Source organism: Electrophorus electricus, chromosome 3 (genome assembly GCF_041902795.1).
Source record: "Electrophorus electricus isolate QZ-2024a chromosome 3, ASM4190279v1, whole genome shotgun sequence".
In the NCBI taxonomy this organism is placed as follows: domain Eukaryota; kingdom Metazoa; phylum Chordata; class Actinopteri; order Gymnotiformes; family Gymnotidae; genus Electrophorus; species Electrophorus electricus.
The window spans coordinates 4,835,185-4,861,056 of record NC_137499.1 but is presented as its reverse complement, the minus strand read 5'-3'; the positions used below and the strand labels follow the sequence as shown (position 1 = coordinate 4,861,056).

The window sequence follows — 25,872 nt, the reverse complement described above, 5'->3', positions numbered from 1 at the left end:
TATTGGGTATCGGATACATTCTGTAATCTTTATTACGGAATATATCCCGGTTGTCGTGTCATGGATCATTCAGCAAACTCTCTTGAATGTATTTATTTATTTATTTACGATGATAACTACAAACGAACGTTAAGTAATGTTTTCTTCAGTGATTTTAAAACGTTTGTAGAAACTACGATGCTGCTCTTTTCCAAATAGCTATCATTGAAGTCAACCGCGCAATCCGATTTATCGTGCTTTTTTATACTCTCGGAACATATCTGCATATACGATAGCATGAAGCCTAATTAATGTGGTTGGGACTGCAGTGGGGTGTTCCTCCCATCAGAGGAGTTCTCCGCTTTATGTGACGTCGGCTGGCCTGGGACCAAGCTGGGAGGAAAGGTGCATTCGTTGCGTTTGAAAAATTATCATGAACACAAGCAGCGCAAACTCAAGTGCTTTCACTAAGAAGCAAAACCATGACTGGCTGTTTTAAAAGATACGTCCCCGTGAGAGAAGGAGCAATCAAAAACTTCTACTCTAGTAATGCTAAAGCCCAGGCGGCATGTACTCTACGTTCACAGATATTTTTACTTGTATAACAATCGCAGCTGTACTTCAAAGTACATTGCATACAGAATAAAGTATATTGCATAAAGAATAATAACATAAAGCACGGAAAAGGTTTGGGGGAAAAGAAGTCAAATACATTTCCAGTGTTGCTTTTAAGATCATAATAAGATATCAGAAATGTTTTCAGATTAGATATTACAACGTCTGTTTTGGGCACAGTTTCATCTGAGCGTAACATAGTAGCTAAAAGCTGTGAATTCGAGTATTATGTTCACGTTGTACTGGTTAGAATTATAGCAGCAGAAATTAAGTCTAAAATTAAATCTAAGCTCTACATGTTTAATGTCAATGAGATCCATATGCGATTTAATGCAGATGCTACTTAAATCGTGACTGCATAGCTCCGGTCTCAACCCCTTCAGTCCCATTGCGACGTTTTCTGTTAACAACTGTCAGATTTTTAAAACAGTAGTGTTTTTGAGTATTTGATTGATAAATGGTAATTCTGAAATTCTGATATCTGGGCCTAGTGATTGTTCTAAATCTCTGCATGAATTATGGGCCCGCTTGGGTTTCTTCCATTGTAGTGTGCACCGTAATTGAATAGCCAGAAAGTAACAGTGCAAATTTGGAGCTTCTAACCCCCTATGAACCTTTGAATTCTGTTATGTGGTTTTAGTTTGATTCTAGGCGATTTTTTCCCACTAGTAGTTAGTGACAGTGAAGTCTAATGTTTCAGACCATGTTGTGAGTCACTGAGCATAGGTAATTAATTTTTTGGTAATATTGTCATTTTTATTGTAGCTATTTAACTTGAGAGAGGAGTTTTATTATTTTAACAGAGATCATTGCTTATTGTTTTGAGAAGCAGGTTGAATTTGAGTTTGGGTAGCTTTGAAAGCTGAGGGGAAGTTCTGATGCCCAGGTATGCAATATAATTGAGATTTAGGGAAATGGGTAAAATTTGGTAAGTTTTATTTTTGTGTATTCCTACCTATTGGAAGAATAGATTTTGACCAGTTGATATTTTTGATTATATATATATACACAGTTATGTGCAAAATAATAGGCGTCTAACATCACTAATGTATTTAATTACTGATTTTGGCAGAAAAGATAATACAATACAACAAAATAATACAAAAAAAATAATTCATGACTAGGTGTAGCTGAGCAATGGGCAACCAATAGACAGTCATGACATGCATGCTGCTAATTGGGTGTAATTGACTCATTTAATGAAAGGGGTGTGTTCAAATTAATAACAGTGTGGAGTACAATTAGTGAGTTCATTCATTCTATGAAGAAACGGGTGTCAATTATGGCCCTTAGTTAAAGAAGGAGGGCAGCAAATGTTGTACCTGCTGGTTTTAGCGCTTGCTCAGTGAGTAAAAGGGGTCATTCCAGACATTGTACTGAAGGAGAAAGAAGTTGATTGGAGAGGGGAAAACATAAAAGTACAGAAAATAATTGTCTGCTCAGCTAAAATGATCTCGAATGCTTTAAAATGGCAAACAAAACCCAAAACATGTGGTAGGAAAAGAAATCCTACCATCCTTGTAGATCATAGAATAACAAGAATGGCAAAGAAGCATCCAATGATCAGCTCCAGGGAAACCAAAGATCTTTAGTTGCCTGTGCGTACTGCAACAATCAGAAGATGCCTATGTGAATTCAAACTATTTGCAAACCCTCATAAAGTACCACTGCAGAAAAAAGACGTGTTGAAAAGGTTAGTTTGCCAAAGAACACATTAACTGGCCTAAAGAGAAGTGGTGCAACATTCTATGAACAGATGAGGGCAAGATTATTCTTACTGGGTCTAAAGGCCACAGTTTGTGAAACAACCCATAAACACTGAATTCAAGCCACAGTACTGTGAAGACTGTAAAACATGGAGTTGCAAGCATAATGGTTTGGTGATGTTTCTCATACTTCGGAGTCTGACCCATTTATCACATACCAGGCACTATAAACCAGTTTGAATATATCAAAATACTAGAAGAGGTCATGTTGCCTTATGCTGAAAAAGAAATGACCTTGAAACAGGTGTTTCAGCAGGACAACGACCCCAAACACAGCAGCAAGCAGGCTACATCCTGATTCCAGACAAGATGGATGGATGTTATGAAGTGGTCGGCCCAATCCCCAGACCGCAATCCCATTGAGAATTTGTGGAATGATATCAAAAATGCTGTTTTTGATGCAAAAGCCAAGGATGCAGAAGAACTGTGGAATGTAGTCAAGTCATCTTGGGCTAGAATATCTGTTCGCACGTGTCAGATGTTGGTTGACTCCATGCCACACAGATATAAAGCAGTTATCAGAAATAAAGGTTATACAACTAAATGTTAGTTCAGTGATCAACGGGGAAACCAAATCTGTAAACAACTTTGTTTATACTGTAAATATTCGAGTTTGTAAATGAAAATGAAGACCAAGCTATTTTTTTGAACAGCCTTTTTTTTTTTCATTTTCAGTTCTAAAATTGATATTTTGTGCATATTTACATTTGGAATTGAATGTGCAGTGCTCCCAGTGCCTTTGTGTATATGCTATTATGAGGATTAAGATTTTTCTCAGTTGTTTTAAACACAGTGCTGTATGTGTGTTATATTTATACACTCTGATCTTGAGGCTGATTAATTTGTAAAAAGATAAGAATGTTGTCCACATCTAAACTTGTGATCTGAGTTTGGTGTTTCTATTCCTTTTATGTTTATATTGTTTTATTTCTACAGCTAGTGTCGCAATCAAAACGCATGGGGGGAGAGCAAATACTCTTCCGAGCAATTTGCAATCTAAGATTTCCTCCCTCCCCCCCACTAGCCAGCAGAAAGGAACATGCAGATGCATGGAATGCTTCAAAACAAAAATAATGGTTTAGATACACAGCATGTTTCCTTGGAGATTTAGTCAGTCAGTCATTTTCATTATTTGATTTCAGCAAGACAAAATGAAACGGGTGATTCTTTATTTACAAAACCTCAAAAGATGAAAAGCTCAGTCAAGGCAAACTGCTCGCACCATAACATATAGGCTAGCGCCATCTACATAAAAAGACAACACCACCCCCCACCCCCCACCCCAAAAAAAGTAGGAATAAAATGATGCAGATGAAACCAAAATGCTCCTCAGATTTTCTCCCCCATTACCACCTCAGATTAGATCAGCCACTGGAAAAAAGAAAATGACAACGTAAAAGGTTTGACAGACATCAGAATACAGCTGAGTTTACAAAGAACACACATATTTTGTAGCAACATGCATGAAGTCAGCACGGGGCATGCAAATCGTTTTAAACGCAACCAGAAGGTGCCCAGTAACATACCATTCATTGGCATTTCATCAATCTGCGTTGAGTAGTACTGCTCAATGTCACGAAGGATACGGATGTCATCATTCTTCACAAAGTTGATGGCCACACCCTTGCGGCCGTAACGCCCTGATCGGCCAATTCTGCAGAGACAACAGAGAGGAGTCTTCACTCACTGTCTGTAGTACTGCATTAATGTTACAGTGTAATCTTTAAATGCAAAACACTAGTCATGTGTGATGCTCAAACTTCAGAAAAGGAACTACTCTCACATTTGTAGTATTTTACGCATCCTTCCAGAACTCATTTAAGTGTTTAAGACTTGTTTACTGTATGAAAGTCATAAAAGTGGGTCATCAGGCTAAGTAGCAATGGAAACTCATCTCAAAAAGGATTATGAGCAATTCACATGACCTACTTTTTTTTTTTAAGACCATATCCAGCTATTTACTTGCTGAAATTTGAACATCCATTTGTTTTTATGTGGATTACATATAATGGGTTTATATAATCCATTAAATATCATAGTTCTGCTCTTAGAAATCTGTCCTTGGGTGCAGACGTATTCATACCTGTGAATGTACAACTCTCTGTTGTTAGGCAGATCATAATTGATGATGAGGGATACTTGAGGCACATCTAGACCTCTGGCCCACACGTCTGTAGAGATCAGCACTCGGCTGCAGCAACACAAGTACAAAACGTCATAATATGCATACATGTAAAAACTGTCTACAGAAGACATGAAATTCGATGTTTTAAAACTACAGTCAATAAAATACAAAATGTATAATGCTACATAGTAAAATGTGCATGTTACAAAAACAAAGAAAAACAGGTGTAGAGGATAGTCATATGAGAACACAACCAAATATGCACAAATTACAAACATCTGCCTTTTATACCATCTATATTAAGCCCACAGTACAAAAGACGCTCAGATCATTAGGTTTGGGTTACCTGGCTCCAGATCGGAACTCTTTCATGATGGACTCTCTCTCCTTCTGTGGCATGTCTCCATGCATAGATGACACTGTGAAGTTTGCCTCTCTCATCTTTTCAGTTAGCCAGTCCACCTACAAAAATTTAAGCCACTAAATTAAGTCAGTGGTAACCCAAGAACACAACTGCGCTGTTAATTAGATGAGCAGAGACAGATTTAGAACATTACAGTTTTGCACCTACTTCACATACATGGAACAGAAAATGGCAGGATTCGACACAACTCGGTCTCTTCCCCCCACTTTTTTGCTTGTACTGACTGCTTTGGTGTCTGTGTGAGAGTGGGGTACTGACCTTCCGTTTGGTGTTGCAAAAGATGACAGCTTGCGTGATGGTGAGAGTATCATACAGGTCACAGAGTGTGTCAAACTTCCACTCTTCCCTCTCCACAGCCACAAAGAACTGCTTAATACCCTCCAGCGTCAACTCATCACTGTGAATGGGAGCAGGGAATTAAACCTCAACATTACCCAAGCAGAATTACATTAAAATCTAAGTAACACACTCAAAACAAACTATTAGTGTTCTGGAATTAGACAATGGAAGCACACATTTTCCCCTTACCGCTTCACCAGAATACGGATAGGGTCTGTCATGAATTTGTTTGTCATCTCCAGGATCTCGTGTGGCAGGGTGGCACTGATCAGAACCACCTGAGTTGCAGGAGGCAGGTACCGGTACACATCATAGATCTGCTCTTTAAAACCTATACACAGAGAGGAAATTGACAACTGGAAATAAAGAAAACATGACACCAGAGACCATCGTATTCTATACGACTGCGCTCTCAAGCCAACTGCCTGCCCGCCAGCCCCTTAATCTAGGGCTTTGTTATTTGATCAATTGCTTGTTTTTTTTAAAAGGACAAGTGTTCTTACCTTTGTTAAGCATTTCATCAGCTTCATCGAGAACCAGCATCTTAATTGCACGGGTCCTCAGACTTCTCCTGCGGATCATATCTGAGGGAGGAAGGGTAATACAATTTATACTCATCAACTTAGTGACAACATCCTAATGAAGAGCCCAAGACAAGCAAACTCACCAAACACTCTGCCAGGTGTTCCTGCTACCACGTGCTGCCCATAGTCCAGCTTCCGAATGTCTTCGCCCACGTTTGTGCCACCAATACAAGCATGGCACTGCACATTCATGTAGTCACCCAGAGCAAGAAGAACCTATAAAACAACAGATAAGTACAAGACAGTCCACAGTGAGACACTTGGGTAAGTCAAAAGGGGTAAGCACCAAATAATAGATGTATATTATATATTAGTATGATGTACATCTTTTTTTTTCTTTAATATTTACCTTTTGAATTTGTCCAGCCAGTTCTCTAGTTGGAGCCAAAATTAGGGCTTGGGTCTCACGAACCTTTTTTGGGGGATAAGGGAAAGAATTTGAAGCGAACAATTGATAAAACGTTGCATCCAAGTGCCATTTGTATAAGTTAGCAACTAAAATGAAGCAGTGTGCACATAAAGAAAGAAAAAATACGCTTAAATACCTGGATGTCCAGACACTGCAACACCGACACGCAAAATGTTGCCGTTTTACCAGTACCTGACTGCGACCTGAAGAGTTGAACAGGTCAGATTAGAAACTTTATCTGAAATAGGGATACCTCGCTCATGTCTAATTTAAACATGTCTAATCGCATTTTGTAAATAAAATCACTTGTAAAACAGCGGCATGGATTATAAGCAACAGAAAAACTTACTGAGCAATTACATCTCTCCCCTTTATTATTTGCTTGATGGCTCTTTGCTGGATTGCTGATGGCTTCTCAAAGCCTAAACAAAGAGCAGACTGTATCACAAATGATCAGATCACAGATGAACCCGTAAGCATCCATTCCTAAGGGCACATTCTGAAAACCTCACCTATAAGGACAAATTGCAGGGTATCACAGGTGCCAATGATCACAAAAATGATAGCGAGCCAACGCCAGGTAGCTGCGTCAAGCGGAAGCCAACGGAGCTACAGCGAGCTAATTAGCTCACATTAGCTTGCCATTGTATGCTACCTTCCTAGCTAGCAAGCAATTTTTTTTATAGAAAGCAAAACGCCTCCTTGCTGCAGCTTAATGGCATAACCATTTATTACACCAAAGCTACGTTTTACTAAGAATTAAAAGTTTGTTTTAGAATCCTGTGTTGGGTAAGTAGCTAGCTAGCGTGAGAGCGGGCCCAGATCCGCGGACTCTACCATAAGCGTAAATCCCACGGAGGAGATCCTCACGCAGGCCCATCGTGTCAAACGTCGGCGTAACGTCGACCTCTTCGCTAGTCTCAAACTCCACTTTGGTCATATCCTCCTCCTTCAGGAGTCGCTTTCTTCCACTTGCAGCAGCTGCGGCCATGGTTGTCGAGAATTAACGTATCTCCGTATAAAAAAAACCCAATAATGTTTTAAAAGAAATCACCAGTCCGTCCTAAACGCGGAGTCGCCTGAGAGGAAAAAAAAATGAACGCCGCGTGTCGCCGAAGTGACGCACAAAAAGCGCGCGATGGCGTCGGGCGTGACGCGCCTCGCGCCGGTGGTCAAACTGAGCCGGCTCATGACATAGGGGGCGTCGTTTATACAATACACAACCAAACTGGTGACAATGCAGAGATTTACCTATTTGTGTTTTAAATATATGTTACAATATATGCCTACTACTGGCCTTTCCGTACAAAAAAACAAGAATCCCACTGAAGCAGAAATTCAGTCTCCAACTAGCAGCTGTCATCAATGGTGGCCGCCAGCTATTCGCGCTGTTCGTCGCTAATGTTAATCAATAACAAAGCCCTCAAACATATTATTTTAATATTAACAATATTAAAAGCAACTGTTCGAATATCGCTTCACACTAAGTCAATACTATGAAGTAAATCAACGTCTTCTGTTATTTTATAATCATCAGGAGTCTGCGCATAGGTTATACATTTGGCGAATATCAAACACTGATTTTACTGTGGCCTGACAAAACACACAACAGTAACCAAGTTAAAATATTGTTACTAGATTCAAGCTACAACATATTACAATATTGTGTCTATGGGTAGCAAGGCTGGCAGCTGACAGTCACGATTTATTCCTCCATGTATTGGCATTTGCCAGTGTGAGTGGCAGGCCGTCACTGTCCGGTATTTCCTGCCAGGTGAAGATTGAATCCTCTCTGATTTTTCAGAAGGTAGGCCTGGGAGGTATCCTGCTTTTTATGGAAACTGAAAGTTGATACAAACACGCCCCTCCAAAATCGACCACTCAAGCATTTTCCTGTTCTCATCATAAATTGGGCATCTTACCCAGATCACTTTTTCATGCTTTAACACACAATGTGATTTCACCAGACATGGAGTTACCCTATTTTTATTTCACCTTTTAGGTAGAGTCTAGGCTGAGGAAACCAGCCCCGAAAACCTAGGATTTCCCAGCCTCTGAGACTGGGTTTGTTATTTACTACATCCAAAGTGGAAGGTCTGTGGTGCAGCACTACACTAAGGCCAGCCCACATTTCTGGGCTTCTCTAAGGACAGTGTGGGATTTGCTCAGGCAGGTGAGGTCTTAATCATAAAATAAAATGTACTGAAACATTACAATTAATAGAAACATCAGTTTTTGTATGACTGTACTGGTATCTGCAACAAAAATGATTTTAACTTGTGTAGTTTCACATAAAAGTGGCTAAATATTAGGTTTCCTCATTTTTTTGTACATCAAAGGCTTTAAGATGATAATTTTGATGTTTGCAGTATAATTGGCCCAAAAAACACTTCAAATCCTGTGGTGGTATGATGTCTAGCCACCAGTGAATACTGTATGCTCCCTTCAACATTGTAAATTAACATTGCCCAGTCTCCCATTATGTAAATCACACTATCCATACTTGCCTTGAGAAAATGCTTTAGTATCAGTAGCATAGAACCTATCCCAGCTTGTGCCAAGTGTTGTAGTTTGCATCATTAACTAGTTTTTGGCCATTGTTAATTTACTTTTGCACCACAAGTTTCAATTACTATGAGTTATTGAATTTTGTTAATTTTCGATTGTCATCTTGGAGGCATTACCTCTGAATGGACAAGTGTTCAAACAAATAAACATCTAAACGTCTTTCGAGTGTGCAAGAAAGCTTGCTGGTTCCCTTCAGGTGAATATGAATACGTCAGCACTGTGCACAGCACGTGTCCACCTACCTCACCCACCTTTTTGTAGGTATGGACCTTCACTCACAAATTGAAGAGAAAACTTAATTTGTGCACACTTTGCTTTAGTATTGGAAAAACCTTATACAATTATCCAATTTCACCAGATTACTGTGTGAATAGGACCCTATTGTCTTGTCACAAGAAATCTGATCCTTTTCAGTTTTTGTTCACAGTAAAAAGATGATTAAAAACTCAAAGGCAGAATCCCGCTCAAGACTTAAAATTTATTGTGAGATGTTTCAGTGAGTCACACAATAAACGCAGAGTCTCAGACATAGAAGTTAACCTGTACAAAAACAAAGTCCCAGTCTACTGGTCTTTCATCTCCTTCAGTCTCTTGATGGCAGACTTGACTGTTACAGCAGATGTCGTGCTGTGAAAGAGAGAAATGTTAGTAAAGTTTTGGTATACATAGAGGTGTGTGTATACAATCAGGATCAGCATCTAATTTTCTCTGTAACCACAGCAGATCCTTACTTGTATGTCCAAGCACCTCCCGCTACAGTCTTCATGCAGGACCCACAGTGCCAAATGCCAACAGCTCTCCTTTTCATCTTTGTCTGAAGGTACACAACCATCAGCAACACCATTACAGATGTAACCGCATCCCAAGAACCATTTAATGGCTCTTTGTTTAGATAAAAACAGCAGTTAGTAACTAATGCCTGATCAGTGAAAAACCTGAAAGGAACACTAATCTTATGACGTACTGAAAAACAAGTGTGCAACAGGACACATCAACACTGCATTCTCAAATCCATACTTTTGCTGCATGTGCAGACAGACATTTGTTACCACACATTGCTTCAAATTCAGACAGCACCTTTTCGACCTGAATGCACCTTACTACCCTACTAACCTGTGGTATTAAGAAAAAAACTTGATTCACAATTTTAAAGTCTACGTGGGACCAGTACAAAATGCTTTTTGTCCCAATAATACTGCCATTGTAACTAGCAACTATTAGAAAATCCACTTGATCATTCCATTCCAAGAACGAATCCTCAGTCCCTCCCACCACAAGTAAATTCAATCAAGACTGGAGGTCTTCCACACAAACCATACCCCGATTAAAGCCTGTTATTGTGCATGTATTTAACCAAGCATGTGTCTCGTACTCAACAAACACTCATTAGTCTCTTGTTACACTGTATCTGACAATCAAGCTTGCACTGGCTTGACCATTTGAATGCACAACACAAATGTGCATTAATACAAGTAATCATATGCAAAAACAAATCTGAAGCACACAGTGAAATGCACATTATGTGGTGTGGCCAGGAGAATATAAATCCCTCATCTCACAATTTTTATTTATTTATTTTTTTTACCATTTTTAGGAGAGGGTTTGATGCATCATGAAATCTCAAATTTTACCAGGCCTTGAATATTTTGGTAGGATATCACTTGAACGATTTATTTACAGAGTAGTGGAAAGTAGACAATACTGTACTTCTAGGTTCAGTACTTTTACCAATCATTTAATTTACATCAAATAATTTGCAAAAAATAGGAGTCCTGATTCCCAAAATATATGGCCTCCTTGAAAGAGATACATACAAACCACAGACCTGTATGCAGATTCATAACAGACTGGATTGCAAAGATGCACCTAATAGTGCACAACAATTTAAATAGAAACAAAAACATCTCAAATACAATATAGTGATTTTATGAAACAATCTAAAAAGTCAATAGTTAGCAAAGTTCCCTTATAAGTGCCAAAGTTATGGCCACTAAAGTGAATGCACCAAAGCCTATCTGAATGGCTTCTTAAAAGATTGCATTAAAAGGCCATAATCACAGACATGCCAATTTTACAGTGCAGCAGACACTCACAAATACACCCCCTTTGTGAACACTGGAACAACTTTTTGAGACATTATGAACAATAATTGTTCAAAACCACTGTGCTTTTAGGAAATCCACCTAAATGGGAACTCACCTTGCCACAGAAGGAGCAGGTATATTTTGCGTGCTGGGTGATTTCGATTTTCTTCACCATTTTCCTGAGGGAAGCACCATAACGGGTGCCGTACTTCCCCACAATCCCCACCTTCTTGGTGCGTTTGGCCTGCAGAAGCAAAAAGAGCCAACAATTCAAGTTTTTATATTTTCAAATAGCCGTTCACGGTCTCTTTATAGCTATTTCCGAAAGACGTCTCAAGTATAGTAAAGTGTGCAGCTAGCAAGCTACGTGCTGTCTGAACTGGCTTTTCTTGTCATTCTCTCCGAGCTCCTGTTGCGAACCTCTAAAAACCCAACTGGGATAAAATTAGACTCGGCACATCTGAATTCACTCAATAGCGATGCACCACAGCAGCGAACTATTGTCGCAAAATTATATATCTAACGCTAGAGGATACACCCCTAACCGCCTCTACTCCATGTCTGTAATCAAGAGCCGTAGTTAGCCAGCTAACCTAGTTAGTGATAGCTAGCTATGAAATCAGCAAAATGTTGTGATACGCAGCGCAATTTTTTGAAAAAATCCCAGCGCTAGTTTTCACCATGTGAACCCTTCGCTATAGATCATCTGCTGCCGTTGGATCGTCACAATATATTTCATTTCGCGGACTTCATCGTCCATAGGACACAAGCTCAGCTAAAAGCGACAACAATCTTTGGGGAACATTTCACGAAACAATCGTCATCTTTATTAGCAACTATCTGGATGAAAACCTTTCGTAGACTTTGAACAGCAGTACAATATATGCACATTAAGTATTTACAGTACAGACTGACCAGATTTAGGTGGATTGTTTTGCCGGTGTAAAGCAACTCACCATTTCAGCAGAAGAGGTGCGAAGCCAAAAGAGGGACGATAAAGTGCGCACGCGCGATTTACCATTCACGCACGCTTGCACTCTGGGATATCGGCGGACCAACTCCACAACTCACTCTCTCTCTCTTTCATTTAGGGCATTTAGCAGACGCTCTTATCCAGAGCGACTTACAAAAGTGCTTTGTCATTTACTCATAGAATATATCCAAGTACAGTAGGTTACAATCAAACATACCAATGAACTAGAATACTGTAGAATACAGAGATGAATGCTGATACCTAGAAGTACAAAATACATAAGGTCTATCTTAAACAATGATAAGTGCTATAAGTAATAAGTGCTAGAGCTTGTTAAACAATATAAACAATACCCTACAATAAGTACTAAATTAGTCAGTCAATATGGGAGCAGTGTCAGTTATCCTTTAAATATTCTGCAAATAGATGGGTCTTCAGTCTGCGTTTGAAGACTGCAAGGGACTCTGCTGTCCGGACAGCAAGTTGGAGTTCATTCCACCATCTTGGAGCCAAGACAGAAAATAGTCTCAATGCTTGTCATCCATGAGACCTGAAGCAAGGTATTTCAAGCTGAGCCGTACTTGAGGTTCGAAGTACTCGAGGTACAGATCGGGCTTTGACCATTGACCTCATGTATGAAGGGGCTGGTCCATTTTTGGCTTTGTAGGCAAGCATCAAGGTTTTAAATTTGATGCGTGCAGCTACAGGGAGCCAATGAAGGGAGCGCAGCAGTGGAGTAATGTGTGAACTTCAGAAGATTGAAGACCAGTCGTGCTGCTGCATTCTGGACAAGTTGTGGAGGTTTGATGGCTCTTAGAGGAAGACCAGCAAGTAGCGAGTTGCAGTAGTCTAGTTTTGAGATCTCAAGAGACTGCACAAGCACCTGGGTAGCTTGCTGCGAAAGAAAGGGTCGAATCCTTCGTATGTTACAAAGGAGGAATCTGCAAGACCAGGTTAGATTAAAAACATGAGTTTAGACCGACAACTGGTTGTCCAAAGTTATGCCCAGGCTACGGGCAGCTTCGGATGGTGATACCAGGGAGTTTTCAAAGGAAACAGTGAGGTCCTAATAAGGGTTGGGAGTACCTGGGATGACCAGAAGCTCAGTTTTACTGGGGTTGAGCTTCAAGTGGTGGGCTGTCACGCATGAAGCAATATCATCAAGCATGCCGAGATATGTCTGGAGACCTGCATGTCAGAGGGTGGAAAAGAAAGAAATAATTGAGTGTCATCGGCATAGCAGTGGTAGGAGAAAGCATGAGAAGATATGACATCACCATGAGAACAAATATACAAAGAGAAGAGAAGGGGGCCCAATACCCAATACTCTCTCTCTGTGTGTGTAGTAAAATCCACAGCTTTGCACAGCTGATGAAGGAGCTCTGAAACAATCTCTCTCTCTCTCTACATATATATATATATATATACACACACATTTTTTTTACATTTATTTATTTTACTTTGTAGTGGTATTTTTTCTGGCTCAGTTTCGCTGTGAATCCGTGTTAGTGTGGGGAAATCGAGCGATCCGAGCAACTTTGAACGTGCAATACCCAGAACGGTGTGATCGAGCGAAAACATCTGGTGAAAGGGCATCCTGTGGACATAAACGACTCACTGATGAAAGTGGCCAGAGGAGGATGTCAAAAATCGTTCTGACCAACAGGCGCTATACAGTCAAGTAAACGGCATCTGAACACAAAGCTGGTGCTGGAACTAACGTGTCCAAATGCACAACTATTACAGGGGCTATGGGCTATTACAGCGGACGATCAGTTCGAGTGTCACTGCTGCCTAAGGGAAACAAAGGCAACACTCCAGTGGGCAGAAGAACACAAACTTGACCCCGAACAGTGGAAAAACATCACCTACTCAGATGCATACGGATTTCTGTGGCACTATGCTGACGAGAGGGTCAGAATTTGACACAATCACAAGCCCTTCCTGCTGGGTGTCAACAATTCAGGTTGGTGGTGTGGAGAATGTTTTCTTTGCACACCCTGGGTCCTCCGATACACATGGCCGGGCGTTTGGACAGTAGGGCTTACCTAAGTGTTGTGGCTGACCAAGTTCATCCCTTTTTGGCAGCAGGATACTTTCATCAGAACAATGCAGCATGCCACACGGGCCATATGGTCGCCGAACACGACAGTGAGTTTTCATTGCTTCCTGGGCCTTCAGGTTCCACATCTTAATCCTACAGAGCATCTCTATGATAGGGCAGAACATGCTGTTCAGAGCACATCACTATCTAATTTGCAGCAACTGCGAGGAGCTATCCTGCCTGTATGGGCCAAGACTCCTGCAGAGCGATCTCCACAGCTAGTGGAGTCTTATGCCAAGATGAACAGTAAAGTGGCCAGTCAGCGTAATGTGTTTTAAAAGCACATGTTAATGGTACATTTTAATTGGGTGTAATTCGAATGTTCCGGTATGGCAGGTTTCAGGTGCACAGATAATCCTGCAAATTATGCCTATGAAGTTTCATTAAAAATAATTTAGATCTCAGTTTAATCTGGTCAATTTTAGTGTAAGATATAATTGACAGTAGCACATCCGCAAAATAAAAATTATCCAGTATGCAAAACTAGGGTAATGAGACAGCAAACATAACATTTTATTAAAGTAGAAAGTATCAATAGCAAAAAAAAACAACAAAAAAAAACAAGTAAACATTCACTTTGCAACTTACACCAATTTATTTCATGACTACACAAAAGGTCAATTTATACAAAACTGAGAACATTTGTCCAAATGATTAAGAGTGCAGCCTTAGATGAAAAGTATAATCTATTAATCTACCAACAGCTTTTTACTGATCCGAGTGTTCAGAGCGACGTTGGCTGCAAACTGAGGCAGTTCTACATGTAGGTACAGTCTGATGCAGACACTACCCAGCCCCCTTAGAAATGTGTATTGTGTTAGAAATGTGTTAGTGCTTCAGACTAAAATGTGTACATTATCACATATTAATCTCATATTAAGAAAACAGGAAACAATACTATGCTGGATTCCAATAAGGAGGGTTCAAGAAATACTGTTTGCATGCACTGGAATAGCATTTTACACTAAATGTACAACAAAGGCACAGAAGAACTAAAACATTAACACTTGATTGAGCATCACTCTCAAATCATTATGAGGTCTGTAAACAAATAAATCAAAACCAATTATTTAAAACCTAACTTGAACAGGGATTCAAAGCAACATGATAGGCTGCAATCTCATTAGCGTAAAAAAGTGATACCGCAAAAGGTAAGATCAATTTGTTACAAGTAAAGAATTTACAGGATTCATGCACTTGGGAAAGAAATTTGGAATGTACTGTAGTCTGGGATGTATACTGGGATGACATGGTTGTTGCTATGGTGTTCTCTTGTGGACAGAGTGTATTTTCATCTTGTCAGAATCCTGTTTCTATGCTGAGGCTCCTGAGGGTCACATGCTCCATCTCCCCGGTAACGTATTCCTCGAAGTTGGTGTGGTACTTGGCCAACATCTTCAGCACAGCTCGCAGATTTATCCACCACTGATCCTTCTGCATCCTGTGTCTGCAGAGCCACACAGTTACATTTTTAGCATTTGGCAGACACCAGTTCAGAACCTCCTTCTAAGATTCCTGGTGAGTAACTGCAGTGTACTGTCATAAAAGATGTAGAGATTGCAACGAAGTACACAAGGTTTCCAGAGAAACAGGATGTGCTTCTGAATTTGGGGGAGGAGGAGGGACATTCAAATTTCTCCTACAATTTCAGGAGTACTTTTGCACAGCTGACGAAGCACCCTTGTCCAAAGCATCCTCTTTCTTGGGTATCCTTGTATATTTTAATGCAATTTTGACTACCATATAAAAAAAATTAAAATTAAGAGAACACAATCATCACAGTAACAGAGTTAATTAAGCTTTAATATCATTCTGTCCAGTTAGGTTTCCTAACATAAGCAATTATGTATAATTTACCTGCCTTGGTGCAAATTAAAGTAACAGGGGCACTGGAGAAGCAAGACCATCCCCAAAAAGGGAATAGTTTTGCAGGTGGTGGCCACAGATGGTTATTCTCTCCTCATCCTTCCTGACCAATTTTTCTCTACAGTACTATAGTTTTGCATTGTGCTAATGTCCATGTCACTACTAATAGCATGAGGTGGTACCTGCAGTCCATTCAGGCTGTACAGGTAATCCAGGTAATCGATATGTGCCGTCTCAAGATTGTTTGTTGCCTCTCCCAGCTCAGTCTTGAGAGCATGGAGGAGACACCAGGACACGGGCCCTTACAGAAGGAGAACTGGACAGGGCCGCGGAAGGGCATCAACCTAGCAGCAGAACCGGTATCTGCTCTTTTGTGTGAGGAGGAACAGAATGAGCACTGACAGAGACCTACAAAATGACCTCCAATGGGCTACTGGTGTGCATGTTTCTGACCAAACTGTCAGAAAAAGACTTCATGAAGGTGGCCTGAGTGTCCAATAGCTTGCTCAGAGCCCAGCACAGTGCAGCTCGACTGGCATTCGCCAGAGAACACAAAAATTGGCAGGTCCACCACTGGTGCCCTGTTCTCTTCACAGATGAGAGCAGTCGGGTGTGCAAACAAGCATGTGGGGGCCATACACACACTAGTGTCACATTATTAAATTGGATCAGCCTGTGATTAATTTTTTACTTGGATTTTCGGTGTGATTTTTGAATTCAGCCCTTGGTGGCCCGATTGTGGTTTCCATTGATCGTTGTTGCATCATTTTGTTCACAACGATATCAATTGTGATATCAGTGAAAATTTTTATCCTCAATCTTTCAATTATTGAAATCTGATGTATGATTTAAGTGCTCCCTTAATGTTATGTATGTATGTATGTATGTATGTATGTATGTATGTGCCACCCATGTGATGCATCTTGCCATGTGATGCCATCATGTCACTTCTCATAGCAGGACAGCGTCACTCACTCAAAGTCTGTGTGGTCCTTGAGCTCTGTGACCGGGCTAAATGACATCACTTTCCTGTTCATGCCGATGACACAGGCCGTGTCCGGGGCATTGGCAAACACACGGCCTGTGATGGAAAAACACGAAGAGAGTGATCTACGTGCGCCGATTCCCCAACCTCCACCAATCAGACTGCTGTTTAATAGGCCATTACATTATTTTTAATCATTTCTACACTAAATATTTTTCCATCTCTTTCCACTTGCTCAACCAGTTTTCAAAAATCTCACATAATAATGAAATGGCCCAAAAAAAAAATAATTAGGTAACCAAAGAGGCCTGTTCTCAGAAACCCTCCCCCTCCCCCTCAAGCAAGGTGGTAAGGTGTGGAGCTCACTACAGATTGTTCATTTGCTTAACAGAGAAATATGCTGACTTTCACAGAACAGTGCTCGCATTTCTCAGAGAGAGGATTTACCATAATAGTTAATCATGACTGTGGAAAAAAGCCCTGATCTGTTCTGTTTAAAGTGCTGTCTGCCTCCCCCTTACCTTGCCTGTAGGTCTGTTTCATTTTCTCAGCAAGCCACTGCACTGCCTTCACTCCCATTTTGGTGCCAAAGTTCCTGTCAAAGGGCGTAGGGACGCCACCCTTAAAAATAAAATAAAATCAATAAAAATTTATATATATATATATGTATGTATGTATGTATGTATGTATGTATGTATGTATGTGTATGCGTGTTCTAAAAATAAAGAAATAATAACATTTTTATTTTTTAAAACTTTCAAAGTTATCAGTTCAGGGCATGGCACAACTCCTTTCCAAAAATGTATTTTATAGGTACCTCATGTACTACTAAAAAGAGCCATTATGGTAAAATATTACTTGAATGAACTTTTCTGAAGAGTCCAAGCCTGGAAAGCTTATAAATATTAGTTGCAAGATACGGCCAGTGCCCAATGTGCTGGCACTGTTTAGATGCTGCATTAACCATCATGTCATTCCTTACCTGCTGCAAGTGTCCCAGTACGTTAACCCTACAGTCGAAGACGCCCATGCCCTCAGCAGAGTACAGGTTATAGATGAAGTCGGTTGTGTAGTGTTGGTGGCATTTCTCATTTCTGCACATAAGACAGGGCACCTCTCATCTCTACCCTGCTAACACATCACGACGCTGCCAGCTACAGCAGTTTCAAGCCTTAATCCATAAACGTGCACTCCAAAATCTGTTTGCAGTGACCAAATTGTGTTCCATATGTTGGCAATAATGTCATGCCTTGGTATGTTTTAAACTAAAAAATGGATGTATGACAATTTTCCTCACCTTCCAAACAAATAAGTCATCCAAGGCTTGTTTTCTCTCTGTTTTTGGTAAGCTTGTTTCATTTATGTAACTGGAAGAGTTAATGTCAGTTTTATCTAGCTTTAGAAGGCTTATAATTGCTGAAAAGCAGCTCAGGTTGTAACCTGCAATCTTAAAGAGCATGTTCACCTCAGCACCAGGCCTCTCTGAATGTCATTCTTCATCTTCTCTGTCAAATGCTCTACATTCATCTGACATCAAAAGAAAACGTACTGATTACAGCGTAGTTTGCCAGGTTCAATCAAACTTGACAGGACTAAAATCGGCTCCGTTTCAACCACACCAAAAACAGATTCTTTAGAAATCCCCTATAACCCACAGAGCGTTGAGAATGTGACGCAACAGAAGAAGCAATCAGTACTGAGGCTACACTGAAGGTAGTGGACAGAATAAATATTCCCACTAAAATCTAATCGTAAGGCTCATATAACAGTGTTGGAATTTACCTCCAGGTCATGAATGTTGAAGGCCTCTTCAAAGATGTAGGCTGCATCTGCCCCAACAGCGATGCCTGTGGTGGTTGCCAGATAGCCACAATATCCACCCATGGTCTCGACAATGAAGACACGCCTCTTGGTGCCAGATGCAGACTGCTTGATTTTGTCACAGCTCTATAGGAACACACAAGCTCTTACCTCTGTCCTGAGTCTCTAAATTATTTGCCAATCCATTACAAACAGCTGTGCAAACATCTGTTTAGTACTTATGACAAAATAAATGTATTATTCCAAAATCCCTTTATTAAATACCTGCTATAATTGTGCTTAAAACAGTGCCAGGACAAATGCTGAATTTACCACTTTAGCAAGCACATCAATTATGTGAATGCACCCACTAGTTGTACTACTTAAATCCAGTAGACTCACTGCGATGAATTCTGACTGTCACGGTTTAACAGTTGCAACATTCACAGGATTTAAAATCCAAACAAAGCCCCTAACAACTACCATTTAACTCTACTTTACACAACATGCAGTACTCTGCCAGGGGGAGTCAGACCTCCATGGCAGCATTGACAGCCGTGTCTGCTCCTATACTGAAATCTGTGCCTGGAACGTTGTTGCTTATGGTGGCCGGAATCACACACATGACAATGCAAAGTTCGTCATAATGGCCCCGAGCCTCCACCAGCTGGAGAATTCCCTCATAAGCCTGTGGAAATTTGAAACAAATCATTGTTATTCACCGACACGCTCACCCACCCACCCACCTGTCCAGCAAGTTCCTGAATTATTAGTGTACCTCAAATCCACCGATAACCAGAAGAGACTGAATACCAAATTTGCCAATATTCTCCACAATTTTTTCCATGCAGGAGTTGGGGAGGGTTCTGAAATTTAGATAAACATTATCTTAACCGCTCTTCTAAAGAGAAAGAAAAGCAATAAGGAAAACACACACACACAGCCCACCGTTTTGTACCGAGCAGTGAGCCTCCTTGGCCAGTCCACCCAGCTACATCATGCCAGTGCATCTCTGTCACCTGCAGAAAGAACCCAAGTCATCCCCTGTAAACCAAATGACACTGTGTTATCACCAAAGCCCAACCGAGACAGGTGGGTGCTGGGAGCTAACCGCGCCTCTGGCCAAGCCCTCGAAGCCATCATGGACGGTGTAGACACGGAGACCCTGGGCCAGGCCCACTCGGACCGCCGACCTCACGGCCGCGTTCATACCCGCCGCAGGAGCTCCCACGTTCAGGATCGCCACGGAGTGGTTGCTCTGGAAACAAACAGAGACAGAGAAGATGGTTTCTCAGTCCCTTCAGTATAAGATTAATTTAGTTGCAGGTGTTTGATGACTGCAAACGATGGTCTCATGCTGTGCTTGTGAGGTTAGCAAAGATTTCATAATCCCACACCATCTCAAAAGCCATTTAAGTCTCCTGATCAACTATGGCATTTGTCTTCCAGTAATATTTGTGCTCTTGCAAGGTTTACAACAACAAAAACAAAATCAGCACAATATAACTGAGTTTTCCATCATATGCATACTCAAGTAACAAACTGAAATTTTGGATGGCTGTGAAAATTATTTCTTCTTCTTACAATGTGAAAAACCTAAAAGGCACAGTTTGTAAATGTCTCAACATTAACAAAACGGTAATCTGAACACATCAAATGTGTCAGAAATTAGCTCTGTCAAATTGTAAAAACCTGCATACCATGTGCCCAAAGTGACCAATTGCTGGGTTTATGATGTAACTCCTGGGTTTCAAATTAACACAAGAGCCCTTACTCCAATAATTCCAGGTAAATACAGAGAGAAGTGGATGGATTGAGGATCAAACAAATAGTAGTCAGAACAGAAACCATGTGTTGAGAGTTATACAGTACAACAAGACAAAAATAAAAAGGGAACGAGCACGCATGTCCTACCTTTGACTGGGCAGGTTTCTGGTGGGCTAAAAGCTTATAAGTGTTCCAGTTGTTCTCAAAACTCCTGCAACAAGGAAATGTTTGATGGGACCTTTCAACAACACACAGACAAAGACGTGTCGATTTTACCAGACTCACTTTCCACGTAGTTGAATAGCTTCATCGAATCGCCCCTCATTCATGGCTTTCTGGACCTCTTTTGTCTAAACACAGAAAGAGAGAGCGTGATGATATTAATAAAACCAGATCAACCTCAGAGTTTGGTTGTTATACATACCAAATGTCAACTATTCCCACTTTCATGTTTTCTTCTTAACATGATTAAGACCATTTTGCAGATGGCAGCCTTAAGCAGTCCAAGAATTTAGGAAAAGTCTTTCACTGTAAATGCTGTATGGATAAACTGAATCTTATATCGTAAATGTTTGCATGTCTCTGCAAATGACCCTTACATGATCATAATAAAAATAAAACCAAACAAAAAACTCTTTTGCCTATTTACTATGCTGTAATTATTCCAGGACCTTCTTGCAAAATAAACTGAACTGCTGAGAAGTGTTCATCTTCTGAAAGAAATGAGCTGTGAAAAAAATGACACGTGATGTCATTTAGTCATCATTACCTAAACAAATGTATTGTGTATGTGTAATATGTAATAAATATATAATATAGTATAGATGTGCCCAAGTTAAAGGAAAAAAGTAGGAATCCTGTGGATGTAGAGTTGCGGGATGATCTGGGATTATGCAGATTGGTTATGAAGAGATTTGGGATCATGAGTATAGGGCAGGTTATGGAGAGATTGTGTGTGTGACTCACCATATTGACACATTCCATAAGAGGGAGACGCATGGCCTGGTTACCAGACAGTCCGATCACACAGGCCGAAGTCTCTGGTGTAGCCTCCAACAAGGCTACAACTGCCTCCACCCCCAGTTTACTGCTCTGTAGACAAAGACAGACACAAGAAAACAGAGGCTTTCCTAAACCTTCCGGCAGAATCAGTAATACTTATGTTTACCTTTTTATCTACATGAATTTCTTCCATTGTTCCAGGTATATTAGCTAGCGCAAGACAACACAAGCGCAGCACTACAGACCTGAGCTGACCTTTGACCTCATGCCCGACTGTCTTACCAGCACCCTGTCGAAGGCAGAAGGTGTTCCTCCCCTTTGCACGTGCCCCAGTACAGTGATCCGAGTGTCATAACCCAGCCTCTGCACCACCAGCTTAGAGGGAGATATAAAAAAGTCACAGCGTGGAGAAGCAAAACAAAACACAGACAAAGCCGTTCGGACGGTAAACAATGCCCTTCCACATGGTGCGTCTGATAACCCAAGAAATACAAAATCTGATTTGCTTTTTTTGCTTTCTTACATCCTTTACGTAGTTGGAGGTTATTGGCTGGCCGTGCTTATCAATGGCGCCCTCTGCGATGATCACAATGTTGAGGCGAGACCCCTTGCTGCGACTCTGCAGAAGCAAATGCATGCGCACGCACACACACACCCACACACACACCCACACACACACTATTAATACATAGCCCACTAAACCAAATGTACACTATTTACTTAGCTGTCTTTTGAAGCCATGTCAAATTGTATTATCCTCTGTGCACTGGTATCTCGCATGATACAATAAAACAACCAATGCACTGGAAAGCAAATCCAAAGTGTGTACCCATGCACAGTGCGTACCCCAGACTCACCTGTCCAAGGCGGGCACACATGTGGTCCTCCCACCCCTCCTCTGGAGGAGCCTCGGGGATAAAGACCCAGTCGGCACCAGATGCCAGAGCTGACACCACAGCCAGGTACCTGCCCCGTAAGGGCACAGCAAAACACAGTACCAGACCCACATCAGCCAGACTGCCCAGTATACAGCATACTTACTACTTTATAAGACCTCTTATATTCAGATATCAGAAAATATCTCAACAAAACCTCAGCATCCACTAACGCAGAGCACATTAGCAGCTAAAAATTAACCTTACCCGCAATGTCTGCCCATCACCTCCAGCACAAATGTCCTCTGGTGACTGGAAGACAATAAACACAGCGGTAACGTGGCGATGAACAGAAACCGAAGAGAAGAATTGCCATGACCAACCTCATTGCAACGCAATGCAGTCTGACCTTGTGTTGTGCAGATCGTTTTGTGTGTGTGTGTGTCTGTATGACCTCACCTCTGTGCAGTGGTGCTGATGGCATCAATGACCTCCATGATGCGATGAAGAGCCGAGTCGGCTCCGATGGTCATGTCTGTTCCGCAGAAGTCATTATCGATGGAACCCACAAGGCCCACAATGTTTAGATGAGTGTATTGTTGAGCCAAAGGGTCAGCGATTCTCCCTTAAAAAAAATACACACACATTATATAAATTCTAAAATGTAAAGGCAAATCGTAGTGCTTACAAAATGGCAAAACAATCCATCTGTCATATGCACACTGGTAATTAAAAACCTTTCTTAGAGATCTGATTAATTTGGCCACTTAGTATAGTGTTATCATACTTTAGGGATGTAGACAGCTCCCTGTGATATTTTTTTCATACAAATTAGATTCAAAATTTCAGTTTAAATGTTCAGATGCGTATGAAATATGGCTGCTTCTTTCCACCTTGGTAACACAAAGGCCACATTCAGCTGAGTCCATGTTGGGGTCGAAGCAGACAAAGCAGCAATTGATTCACTCAAGTAAATGGAGCAGAAATCTACAGCCACACAGCAGACGGCGGGCACGTTAACGAGTGCCCATCTTGCACAGATGTCACTTCTGCTTCTCCCTTTTATACATTTTTGCCATTGACATTTCTCTCCTCTATAGACTGCATCCTTAGATATATGAAAGTCATCACTGAGGACGTTCTCGGGAGAGCCCCTCGCCCCGGAGACCTCAGCTGTCCAGGGGTTTACCTTCCTCCACCAGCTGGGCCAACAGTTCACTCCATTCACTGCGGAAGATGTTGGCACCAGTGAGGCTGCCGTCCCCACCGCACACACACAGGTTAGTGATGCCCCGCTGGACCAGGTGGAAGGCAGCTGCCAGGCGACCCTCTCGTGTAGTGAAAGCCTTACAGCGGGCACTGCCAATCACGGTGCCACCCTGACAGAAACGACATTAAGTTATTCTTTCTGAAATAGCAGAAACTTACAAATAGGGTGTCTGTGTGTAAAAATCATTGCTTTAGGGAGAACATTTAAACATGAACAGTACCGATACTGTTGTATCTATTGCGAGGGGTTGCAGGTAAACTGAGATCATTCAACACAAACAGGTCATCTCCTTCTGTCGAGGTGACCAGTGACAATCAAGCAGTCCAAACCCACCATAACACGCATAACCCTTGTCCTGTGTCTGATTATATTTCCTAGGCCAAGAAACTGAACTGTGCTATGGATTACTGCGGTAATATCACAGATTTAATTTCCTCACTCAGCACTTTCCCTTAATCTCAATCAGGCCCTCTCACTGCCATCCCCTGAAATCTATAGCAGGATAAAGACACAGATATGAATTTCACATGCTTACAGCGCTCACACTAGGCTGTAGCAAAATGCGGGAAGCTGTAGCCCTATAGGGCCATGCTCTCTAGCCATCCGAGACGCTTCCCCTGATGGCAAACGAGTAGAAAACAAGGCCCAGATTAAACCTTAAAGATCTGGGAAAGTCCAGACCCCTACCAGCTGGATGATGTTGGTCACACTTTGCCAGTTGGCAGGTTTGATGTTGTCACCTCCATCCACAAGTCCTTGGTAGCCCTTGGAAAACAAACATTTGTAGTCATTACTGTTGTAGTTACTGAAATTAGTCATACCATTATTAGGTGAAATGAGCAACAGCACATGCACTGTGTTTTATACTTTATATTGAAAATATCACCATACCTCATAGATCAGGTAAACCTTTGCACCGACATAAATGCCCATGCGTGTTACAGCACGAACGGCTGCATTCATTCCTGTATATTGTATAAGCACATACACACACGGTCATCAAATATGCTGCTAGCCACCCCGTTACACGGTTGTTCAATAGTCACTATTGGTACGCAGAAGTGTATCCTTGAATCCAATGAATCCATGAATATACTTGCCACGCACGCTGTGTTTGTCTTGGGTAACATTTTGACAGACAGTGATACTGTAACTGAACAGAAGGCGGGTCAGTTACTAGGTATGTATACTGGGGTGCCACAGACGACTACATGCTTCTAGATGCACCCTTATCGATAGTTCTTAGGCGTCCAGGCTTTTAGGTTTTAGACTCTTTCGGTCTTCGATGCACATCTGCCACCACACCGACGTATGCTACGTGACCTACGAGTCAAGTTATGCAATAGACTTAACAAGCTCGGAATTCGCGAAGTTTCCCACATTTTCATACGACCAATTCCATTATTTTTGCATTATTATTTAGTGTAGACTGTCAAATATATCAAATATGAGAATCAAATATATCACTTTTTGTTTAAAGTTTAGCTACTACAATAATTATACCCATAAACTAATAGTAAAGATATTCGAAATCTGATTTAACCGCAAATATTTGCCTCACACGTTACACTGAATAAAATATAAGATCAAATCTAAAAGCGATTAAAATTGAGTCCTGGAAACCAATCTGCCAGATTTCCAGTAAGCGAGACTAAAAAACAACGATGGCTCCGAACAACAGGTCGGAGACAAAAGAGCTTTGGAGAAGTAGGCAGGACGGGACTGAGAAGGAAATATCCTGCTAGTTTAGCTAACACACCCGGCTAGGTGGCCAAGATTAAATGCACGTCGTCTTTGGCCATGCATATCACTGCCGTTCATTGGAATGTTAGCGAATGAACTACCTTGTGCATCTCCGCCGCTTGTCAGGACAGCAATAGCTTTCCCAGCGCCCGTCATCCGCAGCTTTTCGAAATCCACCAGCATGACTGCCACAGGTGCGGGCGTCTGCAGGCGACCGCTAGTTCTTTATCTCCGGGATTCCCCACAGGCGCTGTTGTTCGCGGTCCAGCGAGCCTTTCAGCATTCAGAAGATACAGCTCGACTGAGAAACGATTCCGCTCCGCCTCTTCTTTCTACTGCACGTTTTAAAATGCACCGTGTAACGTATTAAACCTAGTAACCCCGCAATATTTGGATTAAGACGTACGTAGCTACTGCACATCGATTTGTCTTGATAGAATTCTTACAATCAAGACACACTCACTCTTGTATATACAGTCTATGAGCTCACAACACAAAATTCATTGACTTTTTATTGAAGATCACTGACGTTTAAAGTGCTCATTTAAGTTTTATTTTGATAATTAATAAATAAATTTACAGCTGTTTAATACG

At 41.2% G+C, this 25,872-nt stretch overlaps 3 protein-coding genes across 5 annotated transcripts; all 3 read right to left on the bottom strand.

The window, feature by feature from the left end:
* Positions 1–3,512: 3,512 nt before the first annotated feature.
* eif4a3 (eukaryotic translation initiation factor 4A3) lies at positions 3,513–7,361 on the bottom strand. The gene is made up of 12 exons (XM_027024678.3): positions 7,079–7,361; positions 6,591–6,663; positions 6,378–6,444; positions 6,182–6,244; positions 5,916–6,048; positions 5,752–5,832; positions 5,438–5,579; positions 5,168–5,306; positions 4,832–4,947; positions 4,444–4,551; positions 3,887–4,014; positions 3,513–3,731 (listed from the first exon to the last, which is right to left on the bottom strand). The coding sequence occupies exons 1-12, from the start codon at positions 7,230–7,232 to the stop codon at positions 3,715–3,717; spliced, it is 1,221 nt and encodes a 406-aa protein (XP_026880479.1). The 5' UTR covers positions 7,233–7,361; the 3' UTR covers positions 3,513–3,714.
* A 1,906-nt stretch (positions 7,362–9,267) lies between these two features.
* On the bottom strand, positions 9,268–11,924 carry rpl37a (ribosomal protein L37a). The gene is made up of 4 exons (XM_035533199.2): positions 11,850–11,924; positions 11,009–11,137; positions 9,541–9,623; positions 9,268–9,436 (listed from the first exon to the last, which is right to left on the bottom strand). Exons 1-4 carry the CDS (start codon positions 11,850–11,852, stop codon positions 9,373–9,375), a joined length of 279 nt encoding a protein of 92 aa, XP_035389092.2. The 5' UTR covers positions 11,853–11,924; the 3' UTR covers positions 9,268–9,372.
* Positions 11,925–14,546: 2,622 nt separating this feature from the next.
* pfklb (phosphofructokinase, liver b) lies at positions 14,547–25,664 on the bottom strand. Of its 3 annotated transcripts, XM_027029455.3 has the most exons (23): positions 25,380–25,664; positions 24,427–24,500; positions 24,223–24,300; positions 23,455–23,644; positions 22,725–22,890; positions 22,533–22,577; positions 22,248–22,356; positions 21,914–22,009; positions 21,673–21,765; positions 21,355–21,480; positions 20,674–20,738; positions 20,536–20,599; positions 19,733–19,879; positions 19,570–19,640; positions 19,400–19,487; positions 19,157–19,309; positions 18,604–18,768; positions 18,287–18,348; positions 17,804–17,915; positions 17,343–17,442; positions 16,812–16,917; positions 16,019–16,204; positions 15,218–15,417 (listed from the first exon to the last, which is right to left on the bottom strand). In XM_027029455.3, the coding sequence occupies exons 1-22, from the start codon at positions 25,459–25,461 to the stop codon at positions 16,030–16,032; spliced, it is 2,367 nt and encodes a 788-aa protein (XP_026885256.3). In that variant the 5' UTR covers positions 25,462–25,664; the 3' UTR covers positions 15,218–15,417; positions 16,019–16,029. The 3 variants fall into 3 exon arrangements, with proteins under 3 accessions (XP_026885258.3, XP_026885256.3, XP_081566094.1); XM_027029457.3 differs by lacking the exon at positions 16,019–16,204 and having other exon boundaries at positions 14,547–15,417; positions 25,380–25,657; XM_081709968.1 differs by lacking the exons at positions 15,218–15,417; positions 16,019–16,204; positions 16,812–16,917; positions 17,343–17,442; positions 18,287–18,348.
* Between the last annotated feature and the right edge of the window lie 208 nt (positions 25,665–25,872).